Source organism: Tenebrio molitor, chromosome 3, assembly GCF_963966145.1.
Source record: "Tenebrio molitor chromosome 3, icTenMoli1.1, whole genome shotgun sequence".
NCBI classification, from domain to species: domain Eukaryota; kingdom Metazoa; phylum Arthropoda; class Insecta; order Coleoptera; family Tenebrionidae; genus Tenebrio; species Tenebrio molitor.
The window spans coordinates 3,267,142-3,293,607 of NC_091048.1; the positions used below are offsets into that span (position 1 = coordinate 3,267,142).

Genomic DNA, 26,466 nt, shown 5'->3' on the forward strand with positions numbered 1-26,466 from the left:
AATAAATCTCGCAGAGAACAAAGCAAATTAATAAATAACAATGAACAAAACGTTTAATTTTCATTCTGGGATTTGGACTTTTCCGGCAGTAAATTTTCTAACGTCTTTGGTGTAATTTGCCTAATTTGCGGCGGCGTTAGTGATAAACTTTCTTCAGCAATCATTTTCAAACATCAAATGCGAAAATAAAAAAAATCTGACGTTTTAAATGAATTTTTTTTACAGCCGGCTAAAATTGTTATTTTTTTATTCATAAATAATAATAATAATAAAATGGTATAAAGCGACAAAATAGAAAAAATAGTATAAAAGATTCGTTGCAGAAGGTCCTTCAAGCACTCATTTGTTCCTCAACCCGCCGCTACGCGGCTCGTTTCGGAATTTCAAATTCGTGCTTGAATAGATGCCTTCTGCAACTTATATTCTAATAATGACGTGATACCTAAAGTCCATTCACAAATCAAAAAACCACCACCTGTTGTTTTAGGTTGGTAAAATTTAAAAAGCCCTAGGTAGATATTTTTTCATACTATAAATTATGACATTTATTTGATTCAAAATAAAATGCAATTGCTTTTAATTTCGTTCATATTGTTTTATTAGCAGCACGTTTCATTTATTTATTGATTCTTATTGTTTTTACTTAAACATGCCCAGAAAAACAAGATCTTTTATAACCAAATTTTACACTAAACAGCGTTGCCGATAGTAATTATAGAGGAAAATGCGGCGTTGGTGGTTTTTTTATTTTTGAATGATACTTACGAAGATCAGTCATTCAAAGACAACGTTTTCGTTTTTTTTTTTTTTTTTTAATTTGTAATACTCTGTAGGTTAGCCACTTATTTTATCTACCCATATTTCATATCAACTGAAACGTCAGTTTTATTGTGCAATCTCTTTACTTTTGTTGGGAGAAACTTTTGATATTTTACCAACATTTATTCTATTTACGAAGATGCAAACACGGAACTATGAATGGGAAAAGTTTCAGCCTGCGACCCAGTTTTAAAACGAACAATTTGTACCATCTCAATTGACCCTCCCTTCCTTTTCGTAACGTCTTTTTATATTTTTTGCATCATTTGCAACAACCGCGAAATCGATTAATTTTATGCAGCGACCACGCTCGTGATGCAAGATTATATTGTTAGTTTCATCACACATAATGCTTCTTAATTGCATCTTGATTCACCTTTCACCTATTATCGTAACAGTTTCTCGTTTTCTTTTACGAAAAAAAAAAAATCGCAAACAATATTTCTAATAAAACGTTTATTTTTATTATGATGTTTGTTACACGAATATACATACAATTAACGGCTAACATATAAATTGTATATGTTTCTAAAGATGGCGGTTACCACAGTTCGTTAACTAATTGGCTAATTGCAATAAATAATTTACAAACTCTAAAAAATCGCCACGACGAAATCGATCATGACACAGATAATGGACTAATGATTTGAATGGTGTTAACATGCATTTTTGAATTTGAAGTCTTGTAGGTAACACGTTTCTACGCCAGGTTGCTCGCTACTTCATCTTCGCATTTTATCACCTTTCAGTACTTTCCCTATTTAGGTTTCGCCATTAGCTTAGATCACTTAAGTCCCACGTAAACTGTACTACTAGTCACACTTATTTCTTCCCATTGTGTCTCTGCTGAGAACCGAAGAAGTTCGACAACAATCCTAAAATGCTGGGACCGTCCAAAGAATTCTTCTTCTCTCGCAAAGTCAACTTGGCTATGGCATCCGTCACCCTCTGAAGAGTCTCAGCGTTTTCGTCACCTTTCGCAGTCTTCGGAGTCTCTATTTCCTCCTCAAGTTCCTGAAAAATTGTATCCGACTCTTTCTTTTCTTCCTCCATCGTTTGGGCCCGTTCGGTGTTTGACGCGTTCAACTCGAACTCCAACTGTCTGAAGACTTCATCGTTCTCATCCAGTGACGAACTCTCTCTCTTATCTATAGACCTGGGGGGCAATTCAGTCTCGTTGCTTTGAAGCAACTTGCCATCATGAACATCTATCAGTTCTACGTCTTTGGACGCTGCATCTGTCTTGTTTTCTTCACTTCTGGTTTCTAGATCGTGCATAACGTCAATCTGGGTGTTGGGAGCGACTTCTTGTACCATGTCGACGGATTCGGCGCCTTCTGAAGATTCCACGCTCGCGTTTTCGATCGACATGGCCGAAACGTGACCTTTGGGTGTTGTGTTTTCGCCACTTTCTTCAGTTGTTTCTTCTAGACTCTCCTTTGAGTGTTCGACATTACTCAGAGGTGTCACGATTTCTTCTACAAAAGTATTTGTAGTAACTTCTTTGTCCACATTTGCTTCTGTTGTGGTAGACTCGCTCCCATCCGATTCTATTCTAACCTCATCTAAAGTCTCTTCCGTAGATGATTCTTTCCTAACCTCACCTGATGTCTCTTCCGTAGATGATTCTTTTCCAACCTCAACTAAAGTCTTTTCCGTAGATGATTCTCTCCTAACCTCACCTACAGTCTCTTCCGTAGGTGATTCTTTCTTAACCTCACCTAAAGTCTCTTCCGTAGATGATTCTTTCCTAACCTCACCTGATGTCTCTTCCGTAGATGATTCTTTCCTAACCTCACCTAAAGTGTCTTCCGTAGATGATTCTTCAGACGCACCCGGAGTTACAAATTGTTCACTGGTTTCGTTTTTCTGCATTTCAGCAAGATATGGAAGTTCAGTGATTTCACCTCTTGTGGAGTTGTCACCAACAACTGTGGTTCCGTTGTCGTCATCTGTCCACTCCATAGATGTAGATGTTTCAAGTGTTGGAGGTTCTGGGACTAAAATGGTTGTTGTTTCAACTGTAAAATTGAAACTGCTCGTCGAATTTTCTTCGTTTTCTTCAAACGTGGTCAATTCGGCAGATTGTGTAGTCGTCAAGAGCGTGGAAGTGTCTGGGATTGTAGTGGTGGTCGCTGGTCTCGCTTTATGCTTCACTAGAGACAAAATATGAGTAGATTCCGCCCCTTTCAACTCCAGATCGTTGGAGTTGTTCAACAAAGTCTCGGAATGATTTGTCACTTCGTGGAACTCCGCGCTGTCTTCGAACCCTCGCTGAAGACCTTCGGCTCCGATTATCGTGATGACGGACGTCGGCGTGCTCACATCCTTCTCGGGAACCAGTTCTCCTTGCTTCAAAAACAACAACTTGTCCCCGATGCGCAGCACAGGAGGAGGTTGCTGGAAAACTTCGGAGATTTCACTCGAATCAGGTTCGGAATCTGTCACGATCAAATCGTTGATGTCGCTATCGAGTAAATCTTTATTGTCTCCAATTTGAGATTCGTTCAGCTTGGAAGAATCGGTGGCAGGGATTTCCTTTATTTCCGGCACGATCTCTTGGATGGTGATTTTCTCTTTGAAACTGTCGTCGGTCAAAGCAGTCGTGCTGGTTTTCGGTTTGATTGGAATGTTTTTGGCATCTTCGAAGTTATAAGATTGTGTTGCGTTTGTGACTTCTTCGCTCGATTTGGGGACGAGCGTGTTGAGGGGCCAAAGCTCCAAAATCTCGGTGCTGGAGTTTGTCAAGGACTTGTCCGTCGTGGCAATGGGTCGGCCCGAAAAGGGCTCTAAAATCAAAATTGTACAACAATTTTAAGAGTTTGTCCAGAGGGTCTCACCTTTTGGAGGACAATGGTCGTACTTGGGACAACATTGTCCGGGTACCGTCTTTGGTTCGCAGTCCGTCCTGATGTAGCAGGATACTTCGGCACATTGAAGCTCTCCTCCTCGACAGTAACACACTTTGCATTCTCCACCAGGTGATGCGGGCAATTTTTCTCCATTTGCGTATATCCTGCCTTCGTGTTGACACTCTAAAACGTAGAAAAGACGTTAGTCATCATCTCTTGGGGTTTTGAAATGACTTTTAAATTTCACCTAGTTTTACTGTTATTATTTTATTCCACAGCGCCGTTTAAAAATTAAAAGACCGCAAGAAAATTCCTATTTTTAACACTGAAACGGAACGGAGCCTCGGCACAAATCAGAATTATTATTTTATCAGTTTGTCATGATGCATTTTCGTGCTTCGGCTATATGTTTCTAGTGTAATTGTTTACATTTTAAAACACACTTCATTATTATCAACATATTGGAACTTGTGTTTTCTTTAAAAATTTGTCCTCTTTTCCAAACTTAATTAAATAGAACAAAAAAGCGATGATCACTTCATCATGGCAAGAATTCATGGCAGTTCGGAAAAATGAATGTGCAAACAGCTCACAAACAGTTTTAAAAAACAAGAAAACGACTAGATATAAAGAGAAAAACACTTTCTTTCAAGTTGAGGTTTTTTTTATTTTTTTATTCAAAGGGCTTCGTGAATGTTCCATATTTTTTCCAATTGTCAATTGTTTTTTAAATATTTATTATTTAACACATTCTTCATGCGCTTTCTTCATCAAACTGTGTCTATCTCTGTTTGTTCATTTATTAATTTTCTTAGTTAAAGTTCATTTGTTTTAATAAACAATTGTCAATGTCAAAAAATCTTAAAAGACCGGCTGTACCACCCCAGATTCCCCAGAATATTGTATTTATGGACCAGATGTATAATGGTTTTTACACTAGATTTTTATTGAGGTTATGTATATGTTGCACTTGACGTTTTTCTATCGCAATTACACAAATCACATATGTCATATCCAGCGACCGGTACGAAAGTATCTACAGAAAAATGATAGCTGTTAAGACCTTGCACATCAAAAGCAATGTTTCGTGATGTTTAATGATTTTGAAAAGCGAGTTGCGTCTTCAAACTTAGCAAGAAGAAATGAAGGTTTGTACAGAATATTTACTTGAAATCCAATAAATCGGGAAATGTGAACGGTTAAATAAAATGTGGATTGAAAGATAAAAGACAACTAGTTTAATATGAGAAAAATGAAAAAACTAGGAAATAGGTTACATCAAAAATATGAGCAGCTTTCTCGCAAATTTCTTTCATCGACATTCATGGTTTTTCCGTGTCCAATTCTTTGCTGTATCGAACTACTGCCATCTTTTCACGTTGAAGAAGCGACTGACCTGTACCCCTTTTACGTGAAGCCATTCTTCAACTTTAAATTCTTCACCAATTTTGAATTTTATGCTTTTATATTTAAACAAGTCCTGCGCATGTCAAATAGATGAAATTTGGCTGACACTCTGAGATACCAAGATTGATTTATGAAATAACTAGGTTTGACATTTTGGCAAGTCTACCAACTTGACAACATTTTGACAATTGTTTATTAAAACGAATTTACTGTATTCACTTTGCTTTAAAATTGACGTTTGCTTGACATTTCACTGAAAAATCTGCTTACCAGTGGCGTCGCATTTGACAATAAAACTGGTAAATTATCCATTCTTAGGAATATAAAATGTTTCCCTTGTTTATTAAATTAGTGCACAATTATAATTCAAATGTCTAAAATTCATGAGCTATGATTTATTATAAAGTAGCGTTTGAGACCACAAATTGTCTACGCTCATGCATTGAACGCTTATTTGCATCGGATTTCGCTACGACATGACTGATAATTTGCAACGCTTGCTCTGATTTGTTTCTTTTTTGATCACTTTGTACACACTCTTCACTTTGTTCGTTTGTGTTGTTTCCACTTTTAAACTTTGTGACTAGATCTCTTTCTTATCATTTACTCAATATAAATAGATTTTTGGTTTATTTCTCTTTTTTCTTAAACCTTATACGGCATATTTATTTCCTTTTTGCTACTCATACTTTCTTTTGGATTTTCTTCTTTTTCTTTTCGCGTATGTTCCATCTGTTTGTAATATTGATCCACAACGTTGTCTTACCTCACCATTAGTGTCCTTTTTTTCGTTTAGATTTTACTATCTATTAATTTTTACTGTTTCACTTGCGACATTTTAAAACTTTCTCATATGTATCTTTTTTTCTTTTTATTTACTTATCTTATGATTGCTTTCTTTCATACATTGTCCGTTTGCAATACATACCTAGTTCTAACATCTTTTTTCTTCACTTCCATATTGTATGGCATTTTACCATATTGTATTTATTTTATATTTTTTTATTTTTGCTCAGCATATTTAGTAAAGTTTTCTTTACTCCTCGCGCCAACATTTAAAAAATATGTTGTTGCTTTTTAATGCTCTTTTCCCTTTTTATTTTTACATATTTCTATTCCCTTTTAAGACTCCATTTTTAACGTTTCTTTCTTTTTCATTCTTCGAAAATATCATAGCGACATACAATACTATACCAAAATAGTCAAAGTAGACAAGTTCGACAAAGTTCGCACGTCTTTTCTTAAATTTAATTTTGTTGCCGCCGAAGTGGTCGATCATTCTTATGACGACGTTCACCCAGTTGTAAGGAAAACTCCTGAATTATTTAGAGAAAACGGAAGTGTTGCAAGAAAAATCGGAGCGGAACATCAAATAAGAAAACAGTTGAGGTAAGCAATTCTATCCACATCGATTAGAAATCTAAATAGGGAAATAAGTTAGGACATACGTTTTTTGTTCATAGCTTACTTTGGCGAATTTTTTCATCATTTCTACGTATTCTATTACCTAATCTTTCCGTTTTTCGTTCCATTTCTCTTGTATTTTTCTTTTTTAATCAAGTATTTAATAACCTATCATATTTTTCTCTTGTTTTGAATATTGTTTTTTTATCTTAAGTTTTCCTTCGACGCATTTCCTTTTATTTTTTACATATTTCGATTCATCTTCAACATTTATAAGTCCTCTTCTCTTAATACTTTCATTCTGGCAGCTTCCTTTTTCCATTTTCAATCTTTCCATCTATTTCAAACGTTCTACTTTCGCCGTTTCTAAGCTTTGTTTCAAGAAAGTTGAAGTACTTTTTCAGCTAAACACAGTGATTCGTGAAAATTAGTTTTATGTTCAGCTTTCCACCTTTCATAAACCATAAACTTGGACTTAAGTATTGAGATTCAAGCCGCTCTAATTTTCACCTTGGCACATTCAATGAATTCAATGAATCATCCATCAGTGTATCAGAATATTCAAACATTCAAAAATAACGTTTGCAAATCACAAAATCTCTTAATTTGTAAATCTTCCACTCACTACTGTGAAGTGCAAAAAACTCTTTGGCTGAATATCACCACCTCTTCATTGTATTCACCCACATTACTTCTCTTTTCAAATGCTTTTACGCATTTTACTTTTAATATTCGTGCCATCTCTCGAGAAGAGCCATTTCAATGACATTTTCCCAATCACTTAATTCCGTTAAAAGATTCTTTTTTCACAAAAAGTCAGCCGAGCTGTGGCGAGTCGTCAAAAGTTATCGAAGGGATTTCAGCTTTGAATTCCACTCGTTTCTTTCATCCTCCTCGTTCGCTTATTTCTCCGTACTTAGGTGAAAAAACGCTCCGAACCTGTCCTTTTACGACGGCCAGTCTCGTTAAATCTTTCGAGTTTTCTTCGAATGGTCACGACGACCATCTTGAACTGAAGCAACGATGCGAGCGCATTCAGAGAACAATTTTTCAATTAGAAGCCCTAGTCCTAGGTGGTACAAAAAATGAAATTGGAGATGATTTTTTTGTAGTTTTTGTGCAGTAAGAAAGAAAGACATTACCACACTGATAGTCGGGGCAGCATTTGTTTGGTCGATGGATCGCCTTGCACCTAGACTTTTTGGCACATTTGATGGTCTCGCAATGCACACCTGGCGGTTGGCATTTGCACTTCAAGCATGGCTGTTCCGCAGGAACGAGTTCATCAACTGCATACACAACATCTCCCACGATGCACACTAAAAATTCATCAGTTCATAATGTTGCAAATAAGAAAAAACAAATCGAAATCGGTACGAGGAAAGTGTATATTTTAATTTTAAAATACGTTACCCGGAGCCTGATTTCGATCGCTGTCTGGTTCAATTTCCGGATAAATTTCCCTGGCCAATCTGCTCGATCGTATCGTTAAACCTGCAACGATTCCCAATATTCATAACCGCAATATTTACACATTCAAGCTGAACAAATGAGGGCGGATCGTCGACTGAAATAGAATATTTTATCCTTTTTGGGGATTAAAGAAAACGACAAAACTTTTTACTGTCGAGATTTTATGTTCAACGTTTTTGATGTTTATAATATTTTTCCGGAAATAGTCTTGGAAACAACATTTTCCTGCTTATTTACGCGCAGGAAAATTGAATTTTCCGGACTAGTACTGTAAAAACTTTACAAGACGCAAAATAAATTTTTTCGATGTTTTTTACTTTGTAACTATAGTTGCCAACAAAATTGACACACTGAATTTGTAAAAAAAAATTCTAAAATTTGTAAATTTCGTCTTTTTTACGATATCCGAAAAAATTTAATACAAAACACGTCAGTAAAATCTCTTTCTTGACTGGGAGCTTTCAATCGTATTTCAATTTAGCTTCTCTTCAGTAATGTGAGATTTTCCTGACTTTTATGTAAATAACTATTAACGTTTTGACAAGGAATTTTAAAAAATTGTACCTCAAAAATTAAATGTCATTTTATTTTTTGACAGAATTTTTTAAATATTTTTCCGAGTTCTACATGAAGCCAGTAGCTCGTGGTTAAAATTATGCTGGTTCATTCTGGGACAGCCTGTATAATTTATTGAAATTAGACAAGAACTAAAGTTGTTATAGCATTAAAGATCAACCTGTATAAAACAAATTGTTTTCCTGAGTAAATCAGATCAGGAAATAGATTTGGCATAAAAATTTCACAATGTATGTATCTTAAAATATAAAAAACTGTATCAGAATGTTGTGTACAATTTTTTTCGCTTCATTGTGTTAAAAACGCTTAGATAGAACTATCTCACGGTAAGATTTTTCAAGAATACCTAGTTAAATGATTCAATATGATTCTGTAATTATATTTTCCGTTGACGCTTGTTAATTTCAATATTAATGAATTATTTTGTCTAAAATGTAGTGTATTAATGGACCTCATTAATACACTATTTTTCATTAGTCAACGATTTTTGCGATTTTGACGTTTTGATGAAATTTTTAAGTATAAACAACCTCGAACATGCATTGTTTGCACTTATCAACACTGCAGCAGGTAGTGCAGTAGGGTTTTCTATATTTTTTATCGCTCCATAACTGCACAATTACGAATTCACTTTTCCAAAGGCCTAACTTTTTGGTTATTATAATTCGCACGTCATATTTTTCAAAGGTAACTAGGTTTTCTTAGCAACCGTGATTTTTACGTGAAATTGAATGTGAATGGAGTTGACGTCTTCTGACACTCTTTGTGGAAAAGTGAATAGAAAGTGTTGAAATATTTAAAAATGGCCTACCCTGAGGACAAAAAAAGGATGAAGGTACATATTTTATAAGGTCTCATCTTTATCGAAAAAGATGAAATTGGTTTTGATTTGGCTTTAATTTGAAATTTTGTCACAAAAAAAAAAAGTTTGCGGTCAACGAAAAAATTTTGTAATCAACTCGTTTGTTAATGGCCGATTAAATCTCAACTATTAAGGGCACTCACTCGCTTCACTCGTTCGTGCTTTAAACAGTTTCGATTATTAATCGCTTTCATTAACAAACTAGTTTTTTAAATAACTATTATTGAGCTTTTTAAATGTATTAATTATTATATTACTTCATTTAGAAGTGATTTCTGGAAATTACCCAAGTTAGCAGGTTTTCTGTTAAATAAACATTTGATTGGTGGATAAGTAAAAAGTGCTCAAGTGTGATCGGTCCAAATATATCTATGTACAGGTGTCCCAAAAGTACTGCCTTTCCTTGAAGGTGCGTCATCTAGAAGTGTTATGGAGTACTGAAAAATAGTTTAAAAAATTCAATATCTACTTCTACGGTGACTCCTGGAATGCTTGAGCACGTTCACGGCAACCTCGTTAAAAGACCCAACGCATGTTCCGATACAAATGGACAAAATTTTGAACATTTGTTTCAATAAAATAATTTTTGTTGAAGTGTTTGATTGTTGCGCTACCTCTCAAGTTCATCAAAATGGTTGCCTAGGTATTCAATAATACAATGCTATTACGTATTTTTAGGTAGAGGTAATTCTCAGGTTACAGCGTTGCCTTTTTTATATTTTAAAATTGCGTATATTTCCTAAATGGACGGTCAGGATTTTTTAAAAAATATTTTTCCAGTACTCTACCACATCCCTAAATGACGTACCTTCAAGGAAAGGCGGTACTTTTGGGACAGCCTGTATAAAATGCGATTTTCCGAGCTCACGAATGCCATTGTTGTTGTGGAAATAAGCACGAGTCGAAGACGAGTGCTTCATTTGCGAGCAACAACAAAAGTATAAAGTATGAGTAAAAAGCGAGGATAAATTTACCGAAACTAGTTCACGTCCACGTAAAAGAAAATCGCACGCCAACACCAAGTAATTTCTTGAGGAGACGTATTTATTTTAAATGTCAATGTTCGAGTTTTCATGGTAACAGCTATTAAAAAATGTTTTCGCCAATGACATGCACGAAAAAAAAATTCCAATTACTAATTTTTTTCATGACCGAGAATAGATCTTTAAGATACTAAAATCATGACAGAAATAACAAATTATTTCCTAGGTCTGTAGTTTTTATAAAAAATCTTCTAGGGCGTTTTCATTCTGACATTTTAAATTTACATTACAATTACCTATAATTTTAAAACTGTAACCACGGCTTTTGCTGCTTCAGTAATTTGTTCAGATTCTTCCGCAGCAAAATTATAATTAGGACATTTTAATTGGAATGTCAGTAATTTAAGTTTTAAAAAACTACATTTGCGATTTTAATCTTCCCCATTAGGATACTTATTTAAAAAAGGAATTTTTCATGTTCGTTTTCGAAGATACATAAACGGGAAAGTGGTATATAACTAAATACAGTAAAGTCCGGTTATAACGAACCCAGAAAATGTATAAAAATAAGTTCGCTATATCCGAGGTTCGCTATAATAGGTAAATTAAAGTAAAGTGTGTTTTTCATAGTTATTTTTTATTTTACATTTGAAATGAGATGAAGTAAATAAGTATTGAAAAATGACATGAATCCTTTGCAGAACGGTAATATACAGTGTGAACATAAAGTTTGGAACAAAATTCATAATAGCATTATGTGATGTTTTTAAGAAAATCGCTCGGACAGGTCGATTTTATTTCGAAAAACCTGTGACGCGCAACTTTTTTAAATAACGTTATTGGTTTTTGAGCAATAACGTCATCACCAATGTTTTTTAAATACAACCCCCTTTTTTTTGAAAAAATGACAAACCGGTAAAAAAATACATTGAGCTTATGGAAAAATTTTCTTTGCTTGAAATATAGTACGTTATAACCGAGAGTTCGTTACAAACGGGTTCGCTATAACCGGACTTTACTGTACGAGTATATAAATTTTCGCGGTTATATACCTAACTTGACATCTCTCAAAGATTCAAAGATAACCTCAAAATTTACAATAAGTTAGTGTTTTTTAAAACTTTGTCTGTCTGTCTGTCTGTTTTCAGGTATTCAGCCTGTTTTATCACTCGGCTGACGCCTCATGCTTCAAATTCGGCCTCATATTTGAAAAGTATCTGACAGTGCTACTCATATGAATAGTTACTATTGTATGGGAACAGGAATAAAATATTTATTTATTTATTATTATTTATTTAATAAAACAATAGTTTAACATCACTTGGTACTAACCAAGGAACTACCGCGTGAGCAACAATTACTGTTTGAGTTGGAAATGTCATGTTCCAACAATAAAACAAACGGAAATTGGTACAATTTTCAGTCATTCCAATTTCACATAGAATTTTTTTATTGCTAACTGAAACAGTTATTGTTGCTTACGCGGTATAAATGTTTGTTATTTTTTTTTTTGCTAGGTTGGTAACATATTTTAAGTTTTACATTGGCATACCCGATTTTCAAATGCAAATATGTCAAACCAAAAGTATAACAAAATTGTTACTATTACCCTTTATTTTTAAAAACAGCACAATCCTATAAATAATTTGCAACAACTGCAGCACGCAATTGAAGCGGTAATTGCAAACGTGGGACCTGAAATGTTAGTTGATGTTTTTAATAATTTTTTCTACTTCCTTCTCTAAAGTGTCACATTTTGCACTGACAAATAGTATATAAAACGTCACTTTAAAAACGATTGTTCATTAGTCACAACTTGGTGTCCATTCGGGCGTTTTCGGGATATTAAACACGCTCGAAGTTTCTTTAAACACGGCTTGAATTTTTTGGACATATTTAGCTCTAGATCAAGTTGGTATTTTGACGTTTATCAGTTTCGCATCCGGCGTGAAAGAAAACGTCATTGCAGTGGAATAATTCGTTGTATTTTTCAAATATGCACCTGAAGCCACCAACAGTTTGTATCCTGAGAAATATATATATTCCTATTTGGTATGTTCATTTAGTTTGTATGTTTAAATTAACGTTTAATAAAAAAGTTGCTTGTTTCGTTTGTGTGTTCCATTTGTTAATTTGGTCGTAGAAAAAGTATAGTATTCAACTCGTTTATAAACTTCTCTAGACACTTGTTTATTAAACACTCGCTTCGCTCGTGCCTAACATAAAACGCGTGTCTAAACTGCCGTTTATAAATCTTGTTGCATAATATACTATTATTTACAATGTTGATTATTCACATTAACATTCAAGTTTCAAAACCATAACCTAAAAAATGAATGAAGACATGACATGCTGACAATCTTCATCATCATTTATAATACAGAGTTATTATAAATGTTTCTAACATCGTAGTTGGCGCAGAAAACCACATAAATTTTGATATACGGACAGACTAGTAACGCAGATAGGTGGCGGTATTGGCCGGGTATCTGTCAACTGTCATGTAGGAATGTATGTATATAAAGCGGCACAGCCAAATGTAATTTGTTTGATTTTACATTTTTTTTAAAGATGTATGGATCTCATGTATGTCCGGGTTTGCTTCGTTTTTGTTGGACCACCCTCTATTTAATAACAACAGTTTTACTTGCAGGACCAACGAAGAAGGATAAACTGACATTTTTTTGACATTTTTTACCCTTTTCTACAATATCTAAATTTTTTTCCGCGCCATGATGGATTGATGGGTGCTTTTGTAATTTTGTCTTATAGGTACATTATACTAGTTATTTATGAACCCAGTGCGATAAGACATTTTTCGCGCATGAGCACATTATTTGAGGCACGAGCGACGAAAGAGCGAGTGCTTCATTTGCGCGAACGTCTTCTCGCATGGAAGTTTGTACAATATTTTTTAAAACGAACATTATGTCGATTTGTCGTGTACCCTTTGTGAGTAGATGGAGCTTGGAGCTTGTCCATGCACTTGCCAAAGTGTCAATCGAATTAATAGCGATTTTTCGAAATTTTCAACATCCAAATTGGAGCAATGGCGTTTTGTAAACTAGATTTAATTATTACCAAGTCAAATTATTTTGTCTAGTTCGCGAAATCTACGCTCGCGGTTGACTGTTGCGGTCGCGAAACTGTAATTACTGGACTAAGAGTAAAATACCCCCTTGATATTTTTGCAAATTTAGTAACGTCAACGACCCTGCAGTTTCCCAACTCCTCAGAAAACCTTACTCTAAATTGGTCCAAATGTTATCACGAACAGAAACAATCTCGCGCATTGTTTTTACTTGAAATTTCATTTTTTGCGTTTCATAATGTCTTAATGCCTGTTGTATTCATTCATTATTTGTCAGTAATCTCCATTGTTCGCTCGCATTTCACACCGTCCAAGGTGTAAGTAATACCGTCTTAGGCAATTAAATTATTTGGATGCGGCCATAAATCCACCGGTTAGTTGATTTATCTGATGCGAAATGCCTTAATGAACTTTAATTGTTCATAAATTAACTTGACCCCACAATAATCGCGATAAAACACCTATCCTGAATTCTGCATTATGCAACTGAAACATTATTCATCGTGCACCACCTACAGAGAAAGTAAACCCGATTGCGTAACTCGATGCAACCGGTAAGAGATGAACAATTTTTTGTATAATGTGAAAGCAATAATTGCAACGTCATTGAATCCGTCATCGTGATTCTTTGATTGTTTTCTCTTAGGAAAATCTGTTGTGTCACACTCGCGCCGCTAATTGGACTGAAACATTGATTTTTCAACTGAAATTGAGACGTATCGTTTGCCAAATGGAAATTCTCTTTTGTTGAAATTAATTTGACTTTTAAAGAATCCATTTCGGGCTGGTCGAATTGCGCTTCCGTTCGGACGGCCCAACTTTTCTATTAAAATTTTGTAACGTTTTAATTATTGTGGGAAATACTATGCGGGTAAGTCATACGAGTCAGGATTTGTACAAAATGAAACTCAATAAAGTCCATTTCTGAATTAGCAATAGGATACACGGTCTGCCGGTCATCCGGAACTGATCGGTGAGACTAGCGCCAGCAGTTTATGTAGCAATTCATCAACATAAAAACTGGATGGTTCTGATTATTACCACGGTAAATACCCAGTTTGGGTAATAATACTTCGCGACTGACAACAACAAAAAGAAAGTCATCTTTTCCAGTTTGATTTGTTTTAATAAACTAGATTAGTTGTTCACGCGGGTTGCATATTTTTCTGGGTACACCTCAGACGCTTCATTACCATAAATCACTTTTTACTGCTGGTGATACAAATGTTAACGTCAAAATAACATCTGATCGTGAGTCACATTAAATTGATACCACATTACCACACCACATCGCCACGCAAACGGTGATTGACACTTTATATTTTATGGATAATTTGAAGTTTACAATGAGCGTTTTTGTACAGACAAGTGTATCGTCATCAAATTAGCGATAAAGGTTTTTCAGGTGTGCTGCATCGATTTTTAATAAACTCCGTTGTGAAATAAAAATAAAAACGGGAGTTATTTTTATGTCGGCTAATAAATTGATTTGAAAAATTGGCCACAAAAGGAGGCGACATCACAATTTCATTTCCAAGCACAAATTTGTCATTTGTGCTTGGATGTATTTGTATACAGGGTGTTTCTGAAATACGTGTGTTAATTTTAACTGGTAATAGAGCTCGTCAAAAGGAACAACTTTTCTATTTACCATTTTGCCGAAAACCGATGTTTAATTCAAAAAAAAAATTGTAGAGATTTTTCACTAAAATAGCCCTACGCCACTAAATACTGCAATGGCTAACTGAGATCAGCGTTAATATGAAAAAAACATCCATTTTCATCCAGAAAACGTGTTTTAACGCCGAAATCGAAATTCAAATAAATCTACTCGTATAGTAAAAAATCCACTTCGTAAGAATCTGGTTGTTTCAGGTTTTTAGGTACATATATAGCTTAGTTATGGAGATATGAACGGTTTTACGAAAATCTTTCCTAGTTTTTTAAGCCATTACGCAACGTTTTTCGCCAAAATGGCAGAGAAAAAAGTTGTTCCTTTTGATGAGTTCTATTACCAGTTAAAATTAACGCACTTATTTCAGAAACACCCTGTATTTAATCAAATTGATTTTTAACTGCTCTGGTTAGTTCGTGAAGAGTAGTTAGTGTTTTGTGATGGTGTTTGGATTTATGGAAATATTTTACTGTACATTGTGTTTTGGGTCACAAAACCAGAACAATTTTTTTCGAAATCACTTCGACAGGCTTTACTTACACCACCACAAGTTTTTCTCATTCTCAACAAAAAAATTCTGTTTGACACAATAATCAACATCTGTACACCATTTGGTAGTCTTTTACGTTGCTGACTTTACCCTATATTAACCCAGTAAAAAGAAATATTTTTGGATCACTGAATAGTAATCAAATTATACAGGGTGACTTTGAAGGTTGTGCAGATATTTTAACCTGTGATAGAACCCCAAAAAAGGTAACGATTGAGCCAATAATGCCTTATACAAATGTTGATATTTTTCGAGAAAAAGGGGCTAAAAGTGTTTCAAAAAAAAAATTGGGAGTCACTGAATTTTATGAAAACATGGGTCCAAAAAAAATCAGTAGACTTTTTTGTTGTCATTTAATTCAAAATTATGTCACTGACAAGAACCTCAATCTTAACCTCAGTTTAAATCACAAATGGCTTTCACGAAACCGATATGGTTTTGATGGACATTCAGAGCTAGCACGGCAATCTACGGTTTTCTCCCAATGCACGAACCTTTCTAAACATTGTGCAGCATCTTCGCGATTTCGGGCGTTTCGAAATGAACAAGCGCGATCTTGGCCTTTCAACGAGAAGATCACATTTTAGTTGCAGAAGAAGAAATTCTTTGCGAAATTGAAAACCAACCACGAACAAGTACTCGGCGTCTTGTCTCTGTCAAAAAATATAATGTCAAAAAAAAATCATAGCATGTCGGGCTATAGTGTTTCTAAAACGATTTTGTTTGACGTATCATTTATTAAAATCGGATAAAAAATAAGGAAGTTATAGCACCAAAGATTTTTCATAATGCACCCGGTATAAAAAAAAGATAGATTTCTCTACTGTATGGACATAACCTCTCATTCTCATCGTGTAATGTTTACTGTAGATGCATTATTGTCTGCAATAGCAATAACTGACGGAAATAAACAAAGTGAAATTAATTTTTAATGGTTTTTCCACGTTAGTATCACTGTGAACAAAAGAAATATCAACTGAGGTATACACTAAAAAAAAATACCCAAAATTCAACTAGCAGCAATGTGATTTAAATATCGTGAAAACAGTATGCATTGTATACCTATAACGGGTGTTCAAATGAAAAGTTCATCAAGTTGGCTATGACTTTTTGATGAAAGAAGAGCGAAAAAGTGATGATGCCTTCTTTGACAGATGTCAGTTGTGTTTTGCGAGTGTAACGTCATTTTTTGAGTTGATTTTCAATGATGCGGCTGTCAGTGTCCAGCCGTCAACAACCGCAAATTACTCCAGTTGTATCATTTAAAAACAAAATTTAGTATCACCAACTCAAATAGTCCTTCTTGATCACCCCGTATTATTAACGCTGATATTGATATGTATTCACAGAAATGTTGTGACCACGTTATGTTGTTGTAAAGCCGCTACATTTTTCACTTTAACTGACTGTCTCTAAATGAGACGAACAAAAATAAAAAGAAGTCTTCCAATGTGATTCTACTGTAGAAAATGTCTGTTAAGAATCGTTTCACTTGTTCAGCTAATTCCAGCGTTGCCGCACTTGAGTTAATTAAAATGGTGTTGTGAAGACTAATTAGGTTTGCAAACTTTCTTTATACAAAAAGTAAACGTAAAAAAAAATAACAAGCTGGTACAGTTGTTGCAAAAAAACGGGAACTGTCAGAATAAAATTGACACATTTTTACAATTTTATCATAGTGTAAAATCTTCTCACGAGGTTAGAATTATGGTCAAAATTTAATGACATTTTTAAAAATTATTTGGTAGATATTGACAAGTATTGACAAATGACAAAACCAAATTTACATTAGAAATATTTTCTTTTCCCGTTTTTTTTGCAACCAATTGTACCATTTCTTTAATATGTTTTTTATATTCAACAAAATAATGTTTTCCATAAGAACACACGTAAAATTAAAATCGTAAAAACTCACTAACGTTTCAGTGAATACACTTGATTTTTTTTTGCAAATGAGAACGACAGCAATTTTTATTAATTTTGTTATTTTTATACATGTCCGGTACATCCTTAAATAGAAATAATAAATATTTTTCAAGTTGGTACCGCATCTACTAACACTTCCGAAGATCTAAAACAAGCAATTTTAAACAGTATGGAATGATTTTAACAACTAAGTATGCCCAATCTACCTTAAGCAGAACTAATCGAGTATTTTTGACAAGACAAGACAAGTTTTATTTAAGTAAGAATAAATCACTGTTGTCGCTATACCAACAAAATTTGTTGTTGCAAATTATTTAAATACCGATCTTGCCTCGAAAACTTTGACAATGGAATTTCCATTTAAAAAAAGACTATATAGGGTGAAATCTTAAAATTCTAGGATCTTCAGACAGATTGTGAAAATCAGTTTTGCGCAGCAAGGGTTGCACCCCTATCATGTTCAGCGGATGCAAGCATTACATTTGGTGGCAAGACCTTCGTGAGTGGACGATTCAAAAGTGCGTCGATCAACCTGTCTTGTTTACTTTGTCTTGTTTACCTATGAAGCAAATTTTTCACGGAGTTTTTAATAGCCCATATTCAGCAGCACAAATCCGGGACGATACAAGTTTGCAAGGGTTCGGAACGACCGTTTAGTTATGGTTTTTGCTTTGATTTTTCCTTTCACTTGGTTTTCATTCTTACGTTTTTCCGGCTATGTATTTGAAATGTTTTTCGGCTATTTCATTCATAGTAAGGTTTTGCCACTCTCTGTTTTTAAAGCGTTTTTGCGGCTATTCATGTTTCGATTTATTAGAGCTTCAAGAAGCGTCTCGTCGGGATGGAATTACGTTGAATTATTGTATCGGGCGTTCAAATGAAATCCTGGGCTGAGTAGGCGTTGGAAAAATTAAACCGTTTAGAACAGTGTAAAGTTTGAATTTCCCGCCGTTTGACACGGATGATATTTGTTTATGTTTAATCGAGACATAATTGAACATGTTTGTTTTCAGCACAGAGTGCCCTTAGATATTTGCTTTGAGAAGAGGAATCGTTACGTTATTCTATTTTTGATGCAAAACATTGCAAAGAAAGAAAAAAAAGAAAAATGTTTTGGCTCTAAATTTTAGGTTAGCTGTCAGCATGCTCCAATTGATCTACGCTTTAAAAAAGCACAACAATTGACGGTTTCCAACACCCTCCCAGCCCAGGATTTCATTTGAACGCGCGATACTTTATGAATTTAAAATGTTTTAACCACATTTTCGGTTTATTCACTTATTGAAGATACTATGGTTTACATATTGTGATGAATTTCAATTTCACCCTGCAGGGGCAGCTCTGATAAGACTTTTCAAGTGATGACAACAATAATTCTTCGACAATTTAAATTTAAAATATTTCAATACAAGTCATGCAGATAAACGTTAATATTTTATTTTTTGTTCGACACTGTCAGAATTTGAGAATTTTCTCCTGTGTGGACGGATTTTGATAAATTTGACAACTTGTCAAAACGAAACGTCAAGCTAATTTTAAAGATTTTCAGCGATTTGGAGCCTTTGGAGGGCTCGTCGAACAAAAAAACGTTGTATTCAACTCGTTCTTGTGTAATTTGGCCTTTTTTTGGCACTCGTGAACCTTTAAAACTCTCGTTTCACTCGAGTTTTAAACTGGCCCACTCATGCCAAAAAAAGCCCAAATTACACACGAACCCGTTAAATAAACTACTATTTTCTCCAGTTGGTAGTAATTATTATTCCGTGATTATCATTATGTATTTCAAAAATTTTGTTCAAAGTGTAATGAAACTATATTGGGTGATTCAAAATGATTGTGGCCAAGTATGGCAACTATGTACGAAAATTTATGTGGCAACTGTGTGGATAAGGTAGAGTTGTCATTTGTATGACATTTCATAAGCGTGCATTTGATTTTTTTGATATCATTACACATTGATTTGACAGTTTTCACAATTGCGCGACTATGAACTGTCACAGAAATATCAACTCTACCCCACCCACACAGTTGCCACATAAATTTTTGTACATAGTTGTCATATTTGGCCACAATCATTTTGAATCACCCAATAGGTTTCGTTGGTTAATTTATATTGCATCGATTTCCTTTAATTATTTGGGAGAACGTATTTTACCATTGTACCATATGCTGAGGTGTTACTGATTATGAGCAAATGAGGTTAGGTCTTTATACATAATTCATCAATTGATTTTTATTCTTTGATAAAATAAATTCACGTAAAACAACTCCACGTGCAGTTAGATTTAAAATTGGGAGCCTAAAAAAAAAAATTCAATCTTTCCTGACTCATGATTAGGATCTATTAAAACCCATTGTATTGTGCACATTATGGAAGTCAATTTAACTATACTTAAAGTCTAGTCTGATTGTTCTTGTTTGTCATAATTATTTAATTGATTAATTAAAAGTTTATACATTATGGATTTCCAGGAACTTTGTTATTTGTGTGTGATCTGGCGCTGTCTCATTTGCAGCTTTGTCACTGTCAAATATACGGAAAGCCACCGTTTCCAGGATGTTGTTGACAGAGCATTGTCCTGTCAACGTGATCCTAGCCGAAACATCGCTTTTCTTTCCGGTCCATTTGCCGCCACTTTGTCCCAAAACAACAATGAATAACAGACAACAAAAATTTTATTTCTCTTCCGATTTCGTTTTGCCAAATAAATACAACAGATGTAATTGAGGCTGCGCTCCGAAAAGGATAAAAAAAATTGCTATTTCTTTTTTACACCCAAACTTGTAAAGATCATTGTAAATGAATTGTTCTTTGTGCTTTGACAGAAAATATTTTGTTACGTAGTACGATTGTTACAAAAATAACACTTACCTCCTCCTATATTTTTAACTTGTAAAATAAGTAACAGGACAATGCAGGACAAGTTCCATGAATAAATTACTCCCCGTGAGCCCATATTATATTCTGAAAACAATAAATAGCGGTTAGTACAAATAGAAATTCACTTTCTACACTTTTAAAAAATACCTCGGATCTAATTTGTTCTGACAAATTTTCAACGTTCTTTTCTAATAAGTAATGTTTGTTTTTAATTCTCTGGAACAAGGTTCACATATTACACGCGTTATGTATATTAATTTAAATAATTTTTGTCTCTTTATTTTTTAGTTACTGTAAAAGAATAAAAGTCAGAATTGTTTTCCCTCGATGTGGCAAATGCTGTTAGGTTCTCGATAAAATGCCAGACTACAGAGAAAATTGCTTTAGTTCCAGACGAAGATCGACTTTTTTCTAACCTATTATACCAGTTTTTGATGCTTCGTGAAGTTGTAACTTTGAACTTGTCCATCTGCAGGAATATACGACCTTCGTCACTACAGCAACAATGATATTGAATTTTTCACACGTATTGGTTGTCTAACGCAGCCTAGAAGCGGAGGTCGTGCATTGATTTCTAAAGATATTTTTAGTTTTTCACACACTTCTCTTTTAAAATATGTTATTATTAATAATTTCGTAATTAATTCAAATACTCAGAAGAGGTTGTTCCGTGCATCTTGCAACACATTTTTGCAAGACGCTATAAAATCTCTAATTAAAAAATTCAAATTTTCAAATAAAAATTTTTCAATTGAATTTTTGTAGTGCTAATAAGTTTTCGAACGTGAAGTGAACCGCAGGTTACTATTTTGTGGTGAATATTTTATTACCTGAAGCAATGGTAAGTAAACAAAGATTCTGTTAGAAAAATCAAAATATGTATTACACGTGATGTTTTATAAGAAATTAAAAAAAAATGCTCAAAAAACAAGTGGTGCGATTATCATCGATGACATCTAAGAGTGAAAGCGAGCTGCAGATTCCACGAGTCCGTGGGATGAGTTGAATGTGCTGCTCTAATTTCGCGAGTCGTATCATCGATTTATTAATCACATCACGAATGTACAGGGTGTCTCAAAATTCGCGAATTCCGAATTCAGAGCGTTGTAGGGGATCATTTCAGTAGTCCAGTAGTCCAAATATGGAAATTAAAAAAAAATCGGGACTCCCCCCACAAAGATATATTGCTCTGAAGGTGCACTCTTTGAAGTGCGTTTTCTTCAAATACAGGCTGAAAAGTGCAGAGTTTATTGTTATTTATGGTGTAGATGATTGTGAAAAATAATAACGTAAAACAATTTTTTGAAAAATAGCTTTACTTTCGAGTAAGAAATCTTAAATTTTTGTAATTTTTCTTAATAATGGAACGGCAACGTAGCTAGAATAGTATTTTGTCACTGTGGATATGAAGGCTGCTACGTATTGAACAAAATTAAAGTACTTATACATATCTTCTTCAGGATGAGCGAATTTTTTTTTTTTAATATTTTTCGAGCTCTACTGGGTTCTTCCCTACCACGCTCTGAATTCGGAATTCGCGAATTTTGAGACACCCTGTATATTTGATGAGAGAATATAATAGATGGATTAATGAGGAAGATTTAAATCCATAAGCAGCTGCCACTGGTTGTCTCTCCAACGATTAGCTTATCTTTTTCAAATTTTGGGTTCAAATTTGACAATCATCGTTACCCTTAAAAACAGACCAAAATAATGAGTCTTTTCTGTTCTATGGTTTCCACTTCCTAATATCGGGCGTTCAAATGAAATCCTGAGCTAGGAAGACGTTGGTGACCGTCAATTGTTTTGGTTTTTTAAAGTGTAAAGTGACAATTGTAATTAGAGCATGTTGACAGCTAACCTAAAATTTATAAACAAAAAAATCTTTCTGCTTTTTCTTTGCAATGTTTTACATTAAAAATAGAATAATAACGATTCTTGTTCTCGAAGCAAATATTTAAGGGCACCCTTTGCTGAAAACAGAAATGTTCAATCATGTGCCCATTAAACATAAACAAATGTCATTCGTATCAAAGGGCGGGAAATTGAAACTTTACACTGTTCCAAATGGTTTACTTTTTTTCAACTCCTACTCAGTCTAGGTTTTCATTTGAACGCATGATACTATTTCAGCCAATTAAAATCATTGAACAGAGATCATTTATTTAGATTTAGATTTTGTCAAAAGCTATCAACTGGATGCGGTTATGATCCCATATAACCTACTCTTGAAACATTTACACAAAACGTAGAACACTTTCTTGTTAAATTTCAAACAAATAAATGGTACCACTTTTTGATAAAATTTGGTTTTTAAACATGTCTTGGCAGTAAACATGGTTGTAAAGGATCTGCGAGGAGCCAAGGGGTCTGTTTTATGTTTTATAGAGTATTAATCCTCCTCATAAACGCAGCTTTAAAATTTTATATTTTAGCTTTACTGTCTGCAGAATCTTGGATGTTGCACATTTCCTGTTACCCAGCAAGTATGAATAGTAGCGAGAATTAGTGAAGAGAAATTTTAAACAATCAATTAGCACATTGATGTAGCAACTATCTGTAAATGACACTTTAGTATCCTGACCAACACCTTTCGTAAGCGAATACAATTTATTGTCATTCCGAGTGTGTTAATTTTGTTCACGTTAATTTTTCTTCCGGTGCAATATTTCTATTTTTGATTAAATCTCCATAAAATCAACTTCAATTCCTCGTGTTAATCCATGCGCAGCAACGTTAATTGCAATTGCTACGCAATTACCCTTTTAAACCGCAAAGATTACATTTTATACATTGTTACAATTGCGCCTTGCAGATTAAAAATAATTATGACAAAAAGTGGATCTGCTAATTCGCAAGAAAACAATTCTTTTGGAATTTGGTCGTTAAAAGCTCAGTTTTCAAAGCTTCGACACGAAAGCGCAGGTGTGGGCTAACCAGTGTTGTGCGAAGATGTGGAAGGGCATAAGTGAAAAATTTTTGAGTTGGAAATTAGCGTTTTTCTAAATTTTAATACGAAGAATTAAATTCAAAAAATAAATTTTCATGTATCTGAAATACCTCTGTTCATTTTAACCAGTGGAAGAACTGCCAAATTTATGGAAGTTATGGAATAAAATAGCCATCAAAATATACAGTGAGCGGCAAAAGTATGGAATAAATTCCTTAAAAATTAAACAAAATTTTTTTCAAAAAAATGTTTGGACAGGTCAATTTTAGTTTATAAAAATACATGTTTTAGTACCAAAGAAAATTCCAAGCAGTCATTAATTTTCGAGTTATGACGTCTTCGATAGTTTTTTTAAATAGAAACCCCCTATTTTTTTTCTTGATTCTGATAGCCCTTTTAATTGTCTAAATGACAGTATAAAAATTTTGTTATCTTACATAAGGAAATTTTTGAGAAAAAAAAAATAAAGTTGGAAAAAATAAATATTATAACGAACAAAAACAAGTCACAAAATCAAGTAGGTAAATCAAACAGTCAAATGTTACTGTCAATTTCATTCGTATGTGTTTTTTGTTTTACAAAACTTTCTCGAAAATGACTCATTTAACAGAAACACAACGTATTGAAATTTTAATTTTGATTGGGTGCGGGGATAAAACTAGATAAAACTAAAACAAGGGGAATTTCTTCATAAACTTGCTTTTTGTCAACAAGCTGAGGGATGGCAATTCAAACATTTAATTCCATAATTTTAAGTACTTACTAACACAGTTTTTGACTTCTTTTTGTTCGTTATAAAATTAATTTTTTCCAACATTATTATTTTTTTTAGAACAATTTTATTTTATTTTGATAATTTTTTTACAAATAATGACCGAGTTTTTACATGTGCAATACTTACGTAATTTTTCATTTTTACGGCATTGTTAATAAATAAAAAATGTGCGTGCCTCACCCACGTAAGCGCACGGTTGAAGCGAAACTTCTATCGTCTTCGTTAACCTCCCGAATTTAAATAAATAAATGAATGTTAGATGTAAGTATACATGTTTTTTTGTCTTTTTTTTTGTTCTATTTTTCATAATAACTCTCCCGTTATTACATCTAGGAGGTAGATGTAAACATCTCACGCATGCGCTATTCACACTAGCGTTTCATCTTGAATATTTCAAGGTCTTTCGGATTCACTACCTTCGCTAAAGAAGTTTCACTTCAAAAATTTCTAGTGAGTGAGTTTTTATTCAATTTAAATTGTTTAAACACTCTACATAATAAAATTTTTAATTTTTCATGTATAACAAGCAGATGATTGGATGATTTATTCTCAAATGTAAAGTAAACAGCAATTGTCGGTCTAAATAAAAGTCGACAAACAAAAATTCCTCACACCAAGTTAAATATATTATTTTCCTTGTTTGAACAAAATTTTCTCCCACAGTCGTCGCCAAATAAACGTTTCAAGTTGAAATTTACGTTTGAAATAAAATTCCAACATCAAATACGAAATCTTCTCGTTCATCTCCTTTCTACACTTTCGTAAATAAAAATTGTGCCACCCATAATTCTCCGCAGGTTTACGTAATTAACCAATAAGTGTGAGGTAACAGCCACGTAAAATATCAAACGAATTTTAGGTCGAAATGCCATCATAGTAAAGTTCAGATAAAAATAAAAGGAAAAAAATTGCATCAAAAGCTGTCACATTAAATGCATTTGATCTAACTCTTAACATGTAATGATGCGATGATTAAAATATACAACCAAAATGTATTTGTACATTATACAGGGTGTGTCAGAATTCCACCGACGAACTTTCAGGGCTAATTCTATGATCAAAAATAAGCATAAAACTCTTAATACATATGGGGTCAAAAACGCTTAGTTTGCGAGATAATCAACAAAAAACGTAAAAACAATTACGATCTGAATCCCTTGGATTTTATGGGGTTATGTGTGCATTGAACGGAGGGGCGAAATTTTGACAATTTTTGTAAATTGTACATAGCTCCTTTTTATGTTTATACAGGGTGATTCAAGTTTTACCGCCCGCACGATTTACCCTATTAAAAAATTAGTAAAAATTACGAAACTTTAGGGTTACATTTCCTTGATATGAGGCTTCAAATATGTGCAATCAATTTTCCCGTATCACTTCATTTTGACCAAAAAAAATTTGTTTCGTACACGCTCACAATTCAAAATTAATTCAAATAACACATTTATAACAATTTTAACATTAACAGCCAAAAATGACCAAGATTTACAACTATAGTGTCATAAATAAATACCTCATTGTTGGTAAACATCTGTTGAGAACTTTTCTCGTAATTCTTTGGTCCCTAAAGGGTACCATAAATATTCCACGTCAACCTCTTTTGTGGAAGTGACCGACCAATTTAATAATAAATCATAACTAAATTTTTTCTAAATATTTGCAAGGACTCTCGGTGAAAAATTATGTAAATTAATGTAGCGGTTATTGAATTAAAACGAAATATTTACCTGTTTCATTAAAAAATTTGAAATTTTTATAGAATATTCTACAGCGATTCACAATCATTCCTGAATTTTTTGAGAATTTTAAATCGATTAGAAATAGGTGTTTTCGACCGGGCGGTAAAACTTGAATCACCCTGTACATTTCATCAATAAATTTGTAAACCAAGCGTTTTTCTACGTCACAAATAGGTATATCACTTTAATTGAGCACGAGAAAAACAATTAAAATAAAATGGCAGTTAATTTGAATGCAAAATACTGACGGATAATTTTTCTCTTCCTTTCTGCACCGTGATTTGCCACAGTTCCAGAACACAATCTCCATTAATGGTTTATAATTTTTTTTATGAAAAAACTGTAGCATTTAATCAGATTCTTCGTCTAGTAATGACCAATTGTGAGTCTGGAAAGGTTATTCGAGTCGTAAAAGTTTATTTTTCCACTTGGTATCGGTCTGAAAGAAACCGATTAATCAACCTTTCAAGAACAAAACAAGAAATTGGAACGTTGTCTGCTTT

General features: G+C 33.7%; 2 protein-coding genes across 3 annotated transcripts in view; one reads left to right on the top strand and one right to left on the bottom strand.

The window, feature by feature from the left end:
• Positions 1-26,466, top strand: part of LOC138125433 (DNA oxidative demethylase ALKBH2-like) — a 57,223-nt gene that overhangs the window by 8,496 nt on the left and 22,261 nt on the right. Inside the window, exon 1 of one of the 2 annotated variants that reach the window (XM_069040743.1) lies at positions 21,220-21,340. The exons of the other annotated variant lie outside the window; for it this stretch is intronic. Coding sequence (XP_068896844.1) covers positions 21,338-21,340 — 3 coding nt within the window. The 5' untranslated portion in view covers positions 21,220-21,337. Of the gene's footprint in view, positions 1-21,219; positions 21,341-26,466 lie in introns of those variants that run through there. 2 annotated transcript variants of the gene reach the window in all.
• LOC138125430 (enolase-phosphatase E1-like) overlaps positions 1,261-26,466 on the bottom strand; it is a 30,502-nt gene continuing 5,296 nt past the window's right edge. Inside the window, exons 2-6 of the mRNA XM_069040736.1 lie at positions 20,491-20,583; positions 7,896-7,976; positions 7,625-7,801; positions 3,660-3,854; positions 1,261-3,608 (exon numbers count right to left, since the gene is read on the bottom strand). Of these exons, the coding sequence (XP_068896837.1) occupies positions 1,642-3,608; positions 3,660-3,854; positions 7,625-7,801; positions 7,896-7,976; positions 20,491-20,575 (2,505 nt within the window). The 5' untranslated portion in view covers positions 20,576-20,583 and the 3' untranslated portion in view covers positions 1,261-1,641. The remainder of the gene's footprint in view (positions 3,609-3,659; positions 3,855-7,624; positions 7,802-7,895; positions 7,977-20,490; positions 20,584-26,466) is intronic.